At 36.8% G+C, this 15,061-nt stretch overlaps 1 protein-coding gene across 3 annotated transcripts in view; it reads left to right on the top strand.

The window, feature by feature from the left end:
- The window catches only part of LOC144446523 (uncharacterized), a 47,128-nt gene extending 34,849 nt beyond the window's left edge, over nt 1-12,279 (top strand). For 2 of the 3 annotated variants that reach the window (XM_078136305.1, XM_078136303.1), the window contains exons 2-7: nt 6,179-6,375; nt 8,483-8,608; nt 9,056-9,176; nt 9,501-10,183; nt 10,676-10,756; nt 11,347-12,279. In XM_078136305.1, coding sequence (XP_077992431.1) covers nt 6,179-6,375; nt 8,483-8,608; nt 9,056-9,176; nt 9,501-10,183; nt 10,676-10,756; nt 11,347-11,411 — 1,273 coding nt within the window. In that variant the 3' untranslated portion in view covers nt 11,412-12,279. The remainder of the gene's footprint in view (nt 1-6,178; nt 6,376-8,482; nt 8,609-9,055; nt 9,177-9,500; nt 10,184-10,675; nt 10,757-11,346) is intronic. The other variant, XM_078136304.1, reaches the window with a different exon arrangement.
- Nucleotides 12,280-15,061: the final 2,782 nt, after the last annotated feature.

Genomic DNA, 15,061 nt, shown 5'->3' with positions numbered 1-15,061 from the left:
GTTATATGTTGTAACACTCTTCTTTTTTTTAATAGGTACGTTTAGTAGGAAAACAATGGTTCGAATTCCAATCGCTGTTTTATGTCAAAATCAATGCTGGAAAACTTCTGAAGTTATGCATCGGCATGAACAATTTGACTCGATTGTCATGGCAGCAAAGTGGCCACGGCAAGAAATTCCCAACAAAATACAATATCAGAAAGGATAATACATATCGTAATTCTCATAGTTTCTGATACAAGCATCGATATTGTTTGATATATAAAATCATAGACTCGATTTGCTGAAATCATGGTAAAATTGAGACCCCCTATCATATTTTAAAGTAGGGTTGAGAGTGATGAAAGTTTGCTGGGGGTCATCCATGATTAACGTTGCCATGTGTGTATAACATGTCACTTTGACGACTCTCTCAGTGTACAATAAACCATGTATCTGTAGAAGGTATCCTGAAAGTTCTATTATTTTCACAAACTTATAATTATTTAGTAATGAAAGTTCTACTCTCAGAGTCAATACAATTTTGGATGACAGATGACAGATGCTTGCTTATGATTTATCTATATTTTTGCGACAGACCTTTCGTTAGAATCGCCTCATAATGAATTGTTAATTGAGAAAGGCTTGGTATATCATTGATACAACTTATACTACGTATTAAGAACAGTAACAAACATATACACACGCAGATCAACACATAAACATGATCCACCGAGTATATATGCTTAGAGTAGTACCGCTCACATCATTTGCAGTACAGTAGCAGCAGTCGGAATTTATGAACAGCTTTCTTAAAATGGGAATCGCCATTATTAAAATCGTTGTCCCATACAGCCCAAAGAAAGTAGATAACGAACAAAGAATATGGGAAAGCACCGTTGTCGATCATTGTATGTTGATATCCCTAATGTCGATTTCAATTGTGTTCATTTCATATATAGGGCTGTTGATTTCAAAGTCTTTCTATACAAGAATGGGTCTTCAGGCCAACTTCTTTGAAGTCCGAGATTTGTAATTTCCACTCCCTAGATAATTAAACACACAGGAGGATAATTCAACTTCATTCAACACATGGTGATTGTGTATATTATTTGATAGAACAATCGCTCGATACCTGCTGTCTTATACTACGTGCATTTTCATTTAAATTGACAATTTCATGGTGAATTAGTTGCACATATTAACACTCACGATCACCTACAGGGACTGTGGAATGTTGCCGCCGTAAAGTAATCCTTGCTTATTGTTTTGCTTTTTAAATTTTTTTTACTAAATAAGAACTTGTAATTATTCAGCGAAATTAAAACTGTCAATGTTATATCATAAATCATTATTTTTTCCATAGGACGGATATTGATATATTCAATATAGTCACATCGACATTTTGATGAATTGTGTTACTTTTACCCAATAAATATCATGTTTCCAACATTCGCCCCAGGGACCGGATATTAAAATAACTTGCATCAGCATTCACATAGCAACGATAGTCCATAGCAACACAGGTGGTTTCGCGCATCATCAGTCAGCGTTGAAATGACAAACTCGAATTACCAATACACGTATAGACCATTTATTTGGATACGATTTTTGTTTTTCAACGCCGTCGGCGAGACATGTTTCCCCTTATTCAATTCTCGAGCACTATTTTATTATTGGGGGAGTTTTACACTCTGAACAAAATTAATCTTAACCAATGTACACGAATAATTGTATAACAATGATTATAGCCTTAAGGGTGTAAGAGGGTGTAAAAAAAATCCTGTGAAATTTCGTCATTTATATTCTTGATGTTTTTATCTTCTTGTGCGCGAGAAAAAAACGATTCAAACACACAAAATATACACACATAGTTACGCACACCACCACCACCACCACCACCACCACCACCACCAATTGCAAGTCTTAAACACATTTTCACTATAATCGTAGAGTAATACAGCTTTCAGCCTAGGCGGCAATGTTTAAAGATCTGTATTCAAATACATTTACCGGTTGTATCTAAAAACGAGAATGAAAGCTCAGATACTGAAATGTTTTCCATCGGGTCATCATGGAGATTTGCTATTTAGAATCTCATATCCCTATATTCTTGTAGTAACGCTTTGGCGTGGTTAAAAATACACTGAGTACTCAGCAAATATGCTGATAGGCCTAAATGCACATAAAGGGGCAACAGAAGTTTGTTTTAGTTACAGCTATAATACTTCTTCACGGCCACTTGAATTACACGAGCATTACAATGTAACAATCGACCTGTAAACATCGAATTGTACCTGATACATTCTATTAGCCAAGTACGGTCTTTCAAGGGGTTACCTTTTACGACTCAAGACATTCTATAGGTGTTGTTGACAGTACAAGCCTGACATGACATATCGTCCGTTTCTAGTGTGTTCAACCTATGTGTACATTGGAATTTCACCCACAACTATTTGTACAAAATAGCATAGAGTATACATTTTGAACCAACAGCTGTCATATTCTTTTACAATTAGGAAACAGTCACTTAAAATGAAAAACGACAATTTGATCGCCATGTACACAACAAAAACGACGGGTCCGGATTGGTTAAGAAAAACAACAAAAGACTTTGAATTGCACAGGCGATAAATATAATACAGGTGATAAATCAGGTAATCATGTAAAACCTGGGCATGCGCATAAAAGTAGAGGGCTACAATACATGGATTATAAACGTAACATATGACCAGAATTTTTTTCAGTGTATGCAATACAGTAGTAGTTGAAATAGGTTTGAAATTACTCTGTGTATCTTCAGTGAATATATCATAAACGTTGCGTATAGCACATAATGCTGTTATAGAAATACTAAAATGAAATATCTTTTATCATTAAATACAGGTAATATCATTAAACTCCAGGTAATATCTTATCTGTGTTAACATCATCGACATCCATAATTCCTCCCTCCATCCATGCATACATCCATGCATACATACATACATACATACATACATACATACACACACACATACCTACATATATATACATACACACACGCACGCATGCATGCATGCATGCATGCATACGCACGCACGCACGCACGTACGCACGCACGCACACACACATACATACATACATACATACACATACATACATACATACATACATACATACATACACACATACATACATACATACATACATACATACATACATACACACATACATACACACATACCTACATACATACATACACACACATACACATACACACATACACACACATACATACATACATACATACATACATACATACATACATACATACATACATGCATACGTACATACATACATACATACATACATACATACATACATACATACACACATACATACCATACAAGTGTTTGTGAAGAATGAGGGAAATGCCTACAGTCGTTCAGCCTAAACGGCGCCCGCTTGCGATGAATATCAATACCCGTTTTAGTTGCTGAGATTGAAAGTCTTACTGCCATTCTAGTTAACAATCAGATAAGTCACTGTTTATAGTTTGTGTACCGAGGCCATGGATTTATTTTTTTTAAAAGAACTTTAATTATATTCGTTGGTAAATAACAGATAATTGATCAAAAGAGGTTTTCATAAAATCAGGAACTAAGGCGAGGTTCTTTTTTTTTTCAATTAACTGCATCTCTTTATACATAGTAACTCCAAGAAGTCATTCTCACAAATCCTGCATCTCGCAACGTCTCTGAAATGTGTACTTTTGGCAAAGACAGCTAAGATTAAATCACCATCGCCTTTGTTCGCGTTTAAATGAATACCACATATAGCTGCAGAATATTCCTAAAGAATTACTTGTCCCACGAGAGCGTAAAGGTTATACTGGCTTGCGAGAAGGAAGTATATAATAATCGAACCTTTTCGTGCCAGTATACATAATTTTTACTATATATTCAAACGTTATACAATGTCTATTTTCTACGTTGTAACATACTCAGACCATAGCAACCAGTTCATAAGTTCATCTGAGGTATTCAAATTAATGGCACGTCGACTGTTTGTGATGCGAAATGTGAAAGATGTTGGTATGATTCCAGTAACCTACAGCCTAAGGTTAGAGTCATATTATATTCATGTAACCACTATACCGTTATACAAAATTGATAAACACATTCGTTTTGTTCATGGCTAGAACATCAATGAAAAAGTGCAGTGGGCTTACAAGTCTCACTTCCGCATGCAATTCCTGTCCTAGAACACTTAGCGAATCACACGATACAACTCGAATATGGACATTACAGTTGGTGTTCATGGGTTATCCTCGCCTCTGCGATTTTTGTATAAGTACTAAAATCTCTACGAATCAAACTTCGTTTCTAGTATTTATATTTGTTTCTAGTATACATGTAAAGGTGATAAGCATCGTGTACACTGCAGTGTTTTGAGTAATATGCGGGAAAACCCAATATACCATACATACGGCATCATATAGTCTACCTTCAAAGTATATTGATAAATGTGTATTTTGAAAACTGCATATAAACTAAACTAAACTAAACATGCAACGTTTCATATATAATTTCTTTTTTAGTTCACTGACAAACATTCCGTGATAAATATTTTCACGACGAATAGATAAATTAGTTCACGTTCCCTTTCTCCCGCCCTTTGACACCGATATACCACTGTACTAGTAACGGCAAACTACAATTCTTTGCGCCATTGTCCTGTGAACGAATGCGTCGGCATTCCCCTTTCTAATTTTCAATACCCACCAACCCGTAGCAAATCCCAAAGTGGTTCAACTTACTATACCCATTATGTCTATTATTGTCATTTTTGTAGTGTGTGTTTGTATATTTTGTGTGTTTTACGTGATTTGGGGTTTCTGCTATGATAGGATACAGTTCATCTGCAGTATTCAAATTAATGTAATTGACACTATTCGTGTGTATCATCGCCAACCACAGCTACTGTCGGTGTTTGCATCGCCTAACAACGGCGTGACGAAACTTCGATGAATCATCTCGCCGATCCCTACCTCTGTTTCCACGGTTCACATGATTTGAACGACATCTGGATGTCAATGTGGATATCGCCGAAAGGTTGTTGATCGTCGCTATTGTACGCTTTACTTGTTTAGCAACTGCAAGGCGAACTCTATCTGGCAATGGAGGGCGACTCAGAGAGATTTCTCTGGCTTAGTCGTCATTCGTCGAGTGTGGACGAAAAACACGTTACCTTTCCGACACTTCTAACTTCATTTACAGATCCGTGGTAGGTAGAGGGTCGCGGGAAAGCTTTATCTTTATTACCAGTAGGAGGCGGGTGGTTCAAATCAGTTTTTTTTTTACTTTGTAATATCTCTCGGGTATTTGAATTTGTCTGAGAACGCTCGTTTACTTTAGCATGTGGAGACCTGTGTACCGCTATTGAGATAGTGAAGGCGAAATGTCCTTCAACAATAGATGGGTACTGGTGTTAGATTAAAACTCACCACTTGTTGTGAGAGTATCTGGAAAGCTTGAAAAATATTATCTCACTGTCTAATTGCAATGTATATCTTGAATGTCTATTCGAATTTCTTGAGCTTTTATACAAAAAGTTTCAAGGTAACTAGCAGACACTTGCTAAGATCCAGTTTTATTTGACGGAATGCTGTTGCATAATGGTAGCATATACTAGTATTTACTTATACGTCTGTAGTGGCGTTGTGAATATCAATTATACAGCTTTTACTTATGATGGTATTTGTTTAACCCCAGATAGGTTATGGGTGTATTGACGCCTGGGGCTTTAAACGACGCCATATCAACCAACTTCTAAAATGACATACACGGTTAGAACTATGATTGAAATAATGCTGTTACACAAGAAACAGCAATACATTATACTAACAGCAACTAGGTCTCATCCGAACTAGGATTCAAATATCCGAGCATAAGACAATATTCTTAGCAACGGGGAAAACAGTGAAGCCCCCTCCCCTTCAGTACTCCCAAAACCCCCAATAAAGTATAAGCACAAATGCTTCAACTCAAGTATGTGCATGTACACTGAAATCGTTTGCAACTTTACGACATATTGAACTCCTGTGTAGTTGCAGCGGTGTACGTATTTCCAGGTCTTTAACAACCATCCGTTCTAGATCTCTGTTTAATTTCCATATTGTACCACAATAACTCAAGTCTCTCTTCTGTCATTGCAGCCTGAGTGGGGGAGGACCAGCTAGGCCACCAGCAAGACTCACACGTAAAACACCAAGCAGCTTCTCCACTGCGTCAGCTCCAGGTGCTGTTCAAAATGGTTGGAAACGACAGGAGAATCACCGACAACACAAATCTCATGATCACCGGGCCACAAAAAGTGATCACACAACTCGAAGACAAAACGCAAGTGATCAAAGTAAGTGCAGAGAAGGCAAGATTATTTTCCCTTACATGCAGGTTTTAGTGCGACTAAAACTTGAAGTTGTTCCAATGTGAAGTTGACATGTATATTGGAGTGATATGATAGGGCATGTGATTATTGAACCTATACACTACAGTGTTAAACATAACAATATGTCATGACAGCAAAGCAACACATGTTTACACATTTAAATGAAACAAAATGTCAACCAAGAACATAAATTGCCTGTTAGGGTAGGCATTGCTGTCCTTGACGAGGCATTGTACCGAAGAAAATTGATCCGCGAAGTGATGTTAAGGCCGAAGGTCGTTTGATCATACCGTTAATGGAGTGTCAGAGAATGTGATACATCTAACCTCGGACCATTGTAGTAGCCCGACATCTAACTATCCATTAAATCACAATTTTTGCATTTAGGCTATTTTCGGTTCTTAAATTTGGCTGCAACAATGGCAACATTCATTGTCGACCGTTTCACCCTCTCGACAGCTACTCGGGTGTGTAACTGATAGTCATTTAGATTTAATCTTCCTTTGTTGCATAGAGCATGATATGCTTTATAAGTTGTTCATCTTAGTTGTGATCAAATTATGTCTAGAAAAATAGGTCAGAGCCCTCGGCTGAGCCATTACCATAACAACGTCGACCGATTGGAAAAAACAAACAAACAAACAAACAGACGACGCACATGCAGGAAAGATGTACACCATAACTGATGCTAATACTATGTATTTTTAGCATGGAGGCATTAAGATTCATACACAAATTAAGTTCTCTTCATTCACTTTTGATTGAGAAACAGACTTGTTTCAAACAAATCACTTGTCCTTCTTCAGTGTCTAACTGGATCTCACAGAATGATCCAAATTTGCTGGAGGTGATTGATGCTGGCTGTTTGTATGTTGTACACATATTCTTATTATGAATTTTGAAAGTACAAATTGGGTCATATCAACAAAGCTCTGACGACGATTTTAATGAGAAAATGAAAAGCACAGTCAATGAAATTTCGGCACAATTTGATCAATAAAAGAAACCCCTTGATTCATAAAATTGCGAAATGGTTCACATGTCCAAAATCTAAGACATCAACTGTTGAATCTTTGTGTTAATGTATATTATCATGATGATGGGTGCAATGTTATAGGCTCAGAATGTTGTGTTGTGTTTTTGAAATTATTGTTACTTTTATATATGAATTAATGTTCTATGTAACAGTTCTTCTACACTAATCAATCACCAACACAAAATCACAGCCTGGCTTGAGAGATTAATATTTAATTGACGCCATTAAACTGTTCCAGAGCCTTACTGATATAACGATCTTAATGGATTTGCTTTATTAATGCAATGTTATAATATGAATATAAAAGAATATTTGAACATGACATAGATGCAGGTTTGTTCTTTGATGACACGTTTATTCGGTTGTTATATGTAATGTTTTCTCAAAGACCATCAGGTATCATCAAAGGGAGTCTGTAACTTGTGATATGGAGGGGCGCGCGTGTGTGTGTGTGTGTGTGTGTGGGGGGGGGGGGGCGTTAGTACCTTTGTTCCATATGGGAACATACCCATCAGTCATGTTATTCCAATTTCAACTACTAAGACAAATTGACATATGTCAGGCAAAAGGAAGAACTATCACCAAGAACTTGTATATGATAATTGTGATGATTGGTACCAATAAGTTTTAAAATCATACAGACTCGGTCTCAGTTTCCAGGCCTCTTTGCACATATTTTACTACCCTGATTTGCTTCTTCATATGTTTTATAATGCATTGGGTGTCTGCATTTTACAGATTTTTAATCAAAATGGGACCTAAATTACACTTTAGTTTTAAAACAAGACCACAACTAACACTCACACTCACACCACCCTAGGCTACAGGTCGTGACCGTTTGGGGCCATGATCTCATACCCAGATGAAGAGGGCTGTTAGTCGTCAACATTTTGAAAGTATCATTGAATGCTGATTGATGAAATTAACTTTTTTTTGTTAAAGACCATGATAATTACTTTCAATATTCCACTACGTAATGTTAACATTTACAGCTTCACCAATACTAACATCTAGGCACGTGCGTTTGTTTTTCAGACGATCCATTCAGAACGGCTAGCTCTGCTCCAGCAGGATCAAAACCAGCTAAATCGAATCACGCTCCCCACCCGCCACCTATACTTGCACCATTACCCAAACAAGATAACTATGTAACACAGCAAGGTGAGCTTGGGTTTGTTTTACGGTATTTGTCGAAGAGGGCGCTATTGATAACTTAATGGCTAACATTCGACTATCACATCTTGTATAAATATTGCCATTTAAATTTGTGATTGTAGCAATAATCTCAGTGGGTATGATTCTATGAACGCTTTTTAATAAATCGCCGAAGTTGTCTAGTGATTCCTTTTTTTTGTTTCAAATTTTGTCATATATTTGAAAATCTGTCTTTTTTTAGACTTCAAGATTTTTAGTTGAATACAGTAGTCTCCTCACAGTATTACTTTGGTCATACAAAGTGTACACCACAGTACTACTAGTGTCGAAATCCATAGGTGGCGAGGGAGATTACATGTAATTCGGAAAGTGTTCCCTGAAAAGCCACACACACTACTGCATATACATATAACATATTATTCATTTTAGTAAAATATATTACCATAATTTCAGATACTTATGGTGTTACCTCAGCAACTCAAGCCTCGCGAGATCACCGTCCTAAACAGTGGGCGTCGTCATGGGCCGATGCCTACCAACGAAATGCTGCATCGATCCCGCGGGCTGATACTAAGTAAGTAATAGCGACATGTTACAGCAAAATACAGTCATGGCTGTACCCAAGTCTTGATGACAACAGACTAATGGAGTCGAATTTTGATAATTTGAAAACATTACTCTATAAATGTAGAGAGTAAAGATTCAAAAGTTTGTCAGAATATAAACCGAAATATGCCCCTCTCTCTCCCTCCTTCCCACCTCCCTAAAGCCATCTCCTGTGTTTGTTTGTCCACCTGCCTTTTTGTCTCTGTCATCATAATCATGTGCCTTACAAAGTTATAATTTTAGGTCATTTTTACATTGAATACTGATAATGACGACGATGTTTCATTCACAGGAATTCGATGCATAGTAGAACAACTCAGGCCAGCTCAGATAGGGCTTCTGTAGCTGATACGGAGGGGCACGTCACCCCACGTAGAACTCACGGCAAACCTCTGCCGAAAAGACCTACACGACCTATCATAATCACACGTAAAAGTATCGTCCAGTCACAAATGTTGCAATCTGTTTACAATAATAGATCCTTTAAAAAACTAAGACATTCGAGAATTTTAAAACAGTTTGAAGACATTGAACTCAAAGATGTTTCACATCATAATAAAGAAATTCAAGAGAAAGAAAAAGCTGCAAAGGAGAGTCGGGACAAACAAAAGAAGGCGCTCAAACGACTCAGAAGTAGATTTGACGAAGAACAAGTGCAAAGATTTAAAACGCAGTATGTGACGTGGAAAAGTGTGGAACACGAGAGAAGAGGAAGGGGAACAGAGAAGTACGGGCTTCCAGAAACTATAGATGATGACGAACTGACAAAACTGGTGTCAAGGAGAAGGGAAGAAGCTCCCAGGAAGAAATATCGCCAAACTCGCACGAGGGAAGAAAATATTAAGAGATTCAGTAAACTGTTGAATCCTAAATTAGGACCAGAACCCGATGGTGGTAAAAGCGCAACGATTCCGACCCAGGCTTTGTTGGAAGGTATTGATACTATAGATCTTACGTCTCCTCGTTCAACAAAGGGTAAGTTATTATATTCTACTGTGAATGATTTTGCGTAAATATCATAAAAGTGACATGAAACCCCTTACAAGGGACGCCCTTGAACGGTTGGGATTTACACCGGGTTCAGCGCACGTACACACATGCATGTGTAAGTCTAGATTAATCATAAAATCTTTCCCTGAGAAATAGACTTTTGAGGAACGAAAGTTTGTTGTAGAATTTACCAACCACTGACTATCACTGCAATGTCATATCTGACCCGTACGGCTGATGGCTCTAGCTACATATACATGTATGAGCTTGTTGTGAGGGCGCCCTTTAGCTCACCCCCATCGGATTATCATGGGAGTACACATAAAAGTGGTTGTTGCATTGCCATGGGATGTTATCATTTTTAAGTTGTCACAATTCATCAACTAAGTATACCTGGTATGCAAGGAGTTTTTGCAGTTTTCATTCTCCATCATAACAACAGACTTTGATAGAATTTGTTGATTATTTATTTTTCAGATGGAGCTAAGGCGAAAAAGAGAACAGTCCGAAATGTCCTCGGTTCTGCCAGGAAGTTGCTGTCCGCATCAAATGGAATGGGTAAGTCAAATCTAATGATGTCAACTATATATGCAAATCGCTAAATTCACGGATTTGCATTGAAATAACAGTCACGATTAACAACGACTGTGTCTGTATTATGATAAAAATTATTCAAAAAAGTTATTTCAGAATTGAAAAAATGATTGTTACGGAATTATAGACTTTAAAATGCGGTCGTTGGTGGCGCTCTGTATATTTCATTATCGGATAGCTCCACCAGCAACTTATTTCGTAGTCTACAAACTTAAGACAGAACATACTTCTCAACACTTTCATACACTACTTCGCAGCAACACTTCTCCTAGATCCTAGGCTGGGTACCGAAACCACTATTCAAACATATTTCGTTCCTACAACTTACACGGCACTAGTTTACCATTTCCAGCTATAATTAAGTATTGGGATTAGTTTCTCTTCAAGTAAGCTCCTAGGCCACACGTCACTAGCAAACAATTTAAAACATTCACCTAGAGCACGCAAGTTTTAATTAAAATGTGATGGCACTCATGATATGATATTTAATTTCAAATCAAATATGAACTACAATGATGCTGACGTCAGTTCTCTCATTTATTTCCAATTAACAGACGCTATAAGTGAGGTTTCATCGATACGCGACGAGAGTGACCAGGAAGACGATGGTGATTACTAACGGCATTACACTCTTACAGCCGCGATGCAGGGATAGGAAGCTTCAGTCTTCAACATTTACCGTTGATGGCGCTATCTGGAGGGATTCTGAACTTTGTAGCTCCGATTTGACCTAATAATCCTGCAGAACAAGAAAGAAATTTCACCTAAAGTCATTCCAGTGTCAAGTCGCACGAGCAAATGTGACAAGATTCGATGTAAACGTCCGTCCAAGACTTGGCGATTATTTATTATGAAAAAAAGAGTGCCATGAGTATTCATGATCAATGGAAATTTCCGCTTTAATACGTCATGTGATGGCAGCCATACTTGCCCAGTGCCCCAAGCTGACAACTCAAATCCTTGTTTACATGCTTAGCTGGATAATGTAAAACTTTATTACACTCGTGACGTAATGAACATTGTATCAAAATGTCTACATTTTATGATTTTACTAGTGCCAAAGTCAATGTAAGTAAATTATTTACATTTATGTTACAGAGGAGTCCTGTTTTTTGTTTGCTTCAAAAATGTATACATTAGCATGGTCCAAATCGGCGAATCAGTACCCTCCGTACTTATACCGATGGGACATCTTTAAAAATAGAGCATCAAAGACTGTACTCTGTTTATCTGTTGAAATATAAATTACTGCTCCACTGTGGGCGGGTATGCCGTGGTAATTCGCCCCCAACGACGATGAGGGCAGCATATAACACTTCAATCTGAAGGTGCATTACTCATACTGGGGCTGCTGTATTTTTATTACATACAAAGTGGCTATTTATATGTTGGGAAATGTACACTGGTTTGTGTAATTTTGATTTCCATTCAGAAACACTAAAATATAACAGTATCTTGCAAAATGTCAATAAGAATCCTGGGATGTTCGTAGATGAAACAATTTTAAGGTTACATGCGTATTTTGAAATACAAAAATAACGCCTATTTTAATTTTAGAGCAATTTACCTCTAATCTCGTTTACTGATTGGTGGATACTTTAAATCTTGAACATTTTAGAAAAACAAACAAACAAACAAGTACCAATTGTCTTTCAATGTTAATATGCCATGTGACGTCATTTATTATGTATTCAAATAATGTCAGTGAGTAGAGATAGATTTAACGAGATTTAAGACATTTATAAAATGAACTTCGAAATCAAAATTTACTAACTCAAGAATATTCTTATGATCAACTCTACTACAACTAAAAAGTCATATTAGTTGAGATGTGTATTTAATAATACAATGACTAAGTGAATCTACAAACGCAAAGCCCCACTAGTACGATGCAATGCAGGGTGAAGGTACACACAGTTACGTCCACCCCTTCAGCCATTTAAGTGTACAGTCAGTGATAGCATAACATCACAGGTACGTCAGATCAATCATCATCACTAGACTTGTGTAATATTGGTACACCATAGAAAGTAACAATTACAAACTATCGGTTTACTGTATTAGAGTATACAACAGGGATGAGAACAACACTTGAATTACACTAGCACTTATTGAGAGTTACACTGGTGGGGTATTGCATTTGTAAATGACAATGTTTTGACCAAAGTTCCTCTCTCCCGTGATGGAAGGACTTTGCTTTAATATACATTCATTTGTTACTAACCTCATCAAAATTATATATTTGTACATTGGACAGTTGTCAAGTTTGATAGGACACTTCTTGTATCAAATCTAACTTGCGCAAAAGACCACAAGATCTTCTTTTTGTTGTTCAAATCAAACTACTCAGGCTCAAAAAACGCATTAGAATTTTACATTATAACAAATTTGTCAAGTTCGTAAATGGTTTTAAGCATGTTACTTCACAATTTCTGTTAAAGGACGACGTCACTCCAGGAAATAAAGGTAACTTCATAAACTTTGGGTTCTGGAGAGTCATTTCATGATTTTATATCACATATAAATTGCGGATTTGCCAAGAATCATCAAATTGAAACTCTATTTCACTTTAGCTATTGTTCTCACGGTGGGCCATAGTTGCTTCATATCACGGGATTTAGCAGACATATACATATTTATTAGGTACACTGAATATTCATGACTCCTGAAAAAATAAGAACTTACTAGTATTACCTTAAATAGTCATGAATATTCAGTGTGCATCTAATAAATATGTACATACATTAATGTGATGTGAAATCATGAAATGACTCTCAAGAATCTCAAAGTTTGCGAAAACACATGTATTTCCTGAAGTGACATGCCTCTTTATGTTGTCTACATTTGTCTGTTAGAGGTGAAGGGATCATTATGTGCTATCCTTTTTGCCCGTGAACATTTTTTCCAACTTTGGCAATACCATTTAGTGAAATTCAACAATGCTCTTTTACATCTGACAAGCTTAGCCCACGATGGCTGAGATGATTTTGTGTCACCATGGCAACGACACATATATACAAATGAACTAGGCCGATATTTACACGTATGCGCATTAGCATAGACAAATCCAGTACTGCATTTTGTAAATACTTATTTTGATCAAAGTTCATTTATTTTAAAATGTATAGATGCTTCGTGAACGTACAGTTGTACTTGTCCGCCATAAAGGCTCTTTTTTGTGTTAAGCGTCCATTTTGTCAGAATCTTTTCGAAAATCAAGGGAAAATAAAACTCACCTTCTTAAGATGAAAAATTACCAAATAAACACTTAACAATTTCTTAGCAATATGAGATGTAAATTATTATTTTTGGAATTAAAATATTTGACAAAAGAATTACAAGTTTTCAGCTTGTTTGTTTGTTTTGTGTAAAGAGGAAAGATTTTGCCACTAGGCATGTTTGACCTAGAACTTAGCACACTAAGCTCGTGTAATTTCAGGTCGTGAACTCGACTAGTAGCTGTCAGTGAAACATAGTGTTGCCAAAATGACGACAGCATTAAATTCTACTCGAACTCTGCATCTCGTAGATTATGTTTCTGGAAGCCAACTCGCAACTTTACTTTGATCTGGGTGTGGATTGCAAAAGCTTCTCTATGAGACGACCGTATTGCAAAACGTCAGAAACAGTTGAGACGTTGGTGTCACCTTTGACCTCTTGTATCGTTGATGACCCACCAAGGTAAGCAACTATATTGACAGCCTGTGAAAAAAAAGACGTGAACATCATATAAGTTGAATTCAAATGTTAAGTCAGTGAACACATATCTCCAGTAAACAGCGGCTGTTTCTGTCAAAGAATCTGCGACAGGAAAATTGTGTGAAAAATTAATTTACAGGCAACGTTGCAACGTATGATGTAAAGTCTACTGTGTTCTTGTGATGTTGTCCAAATCACTATTAGAATGTTCTGGACTACTTTGAATTGACAGAGCAGTATACTAATTTCAACCTTCAAGGTGGCGAAGACAACATATAAAGCTGAAAACAAATCTCGCGAAGAATGTCTAATAGTTAATTTTATTATGAAATGAGGATTACTTTGATATGAACTGTGTTGATTATGTATAAATATGCGAGCATATCCCTCGAAAGTCTCACCAGGTAAAAGTTTATTATCTTGTTTATGTTGTTACCATTAAAAATATCAACCGTCTGTTCATTTTCTCGAATAGTGCTAATCTTACGTTTTATCGAAACCACATCACACACGCAAATAAGCACATTCATAATACACTGTACGATGCAACATTTTAATTCATATAGTGTC

The sequence above is a fragment of the Glandiceps talaboti genome, chromosome 15, assembly GCF_964340395.1.
Source record: "Glandiceps talaboti chromosome 15, keGlaTala1.1, whole genome shotgun sequence".
Lineage (NCBI taxonomy): Eukaryota > Metazoa > Hemichordata > Enteropneusta > Spengelidae > Glandiceps > Glandiceps talaboti.
Note: the sequence above shows the minus strand (reverse complement) of the source record. Positions and strands in the feature narration are given on the sequence as shown.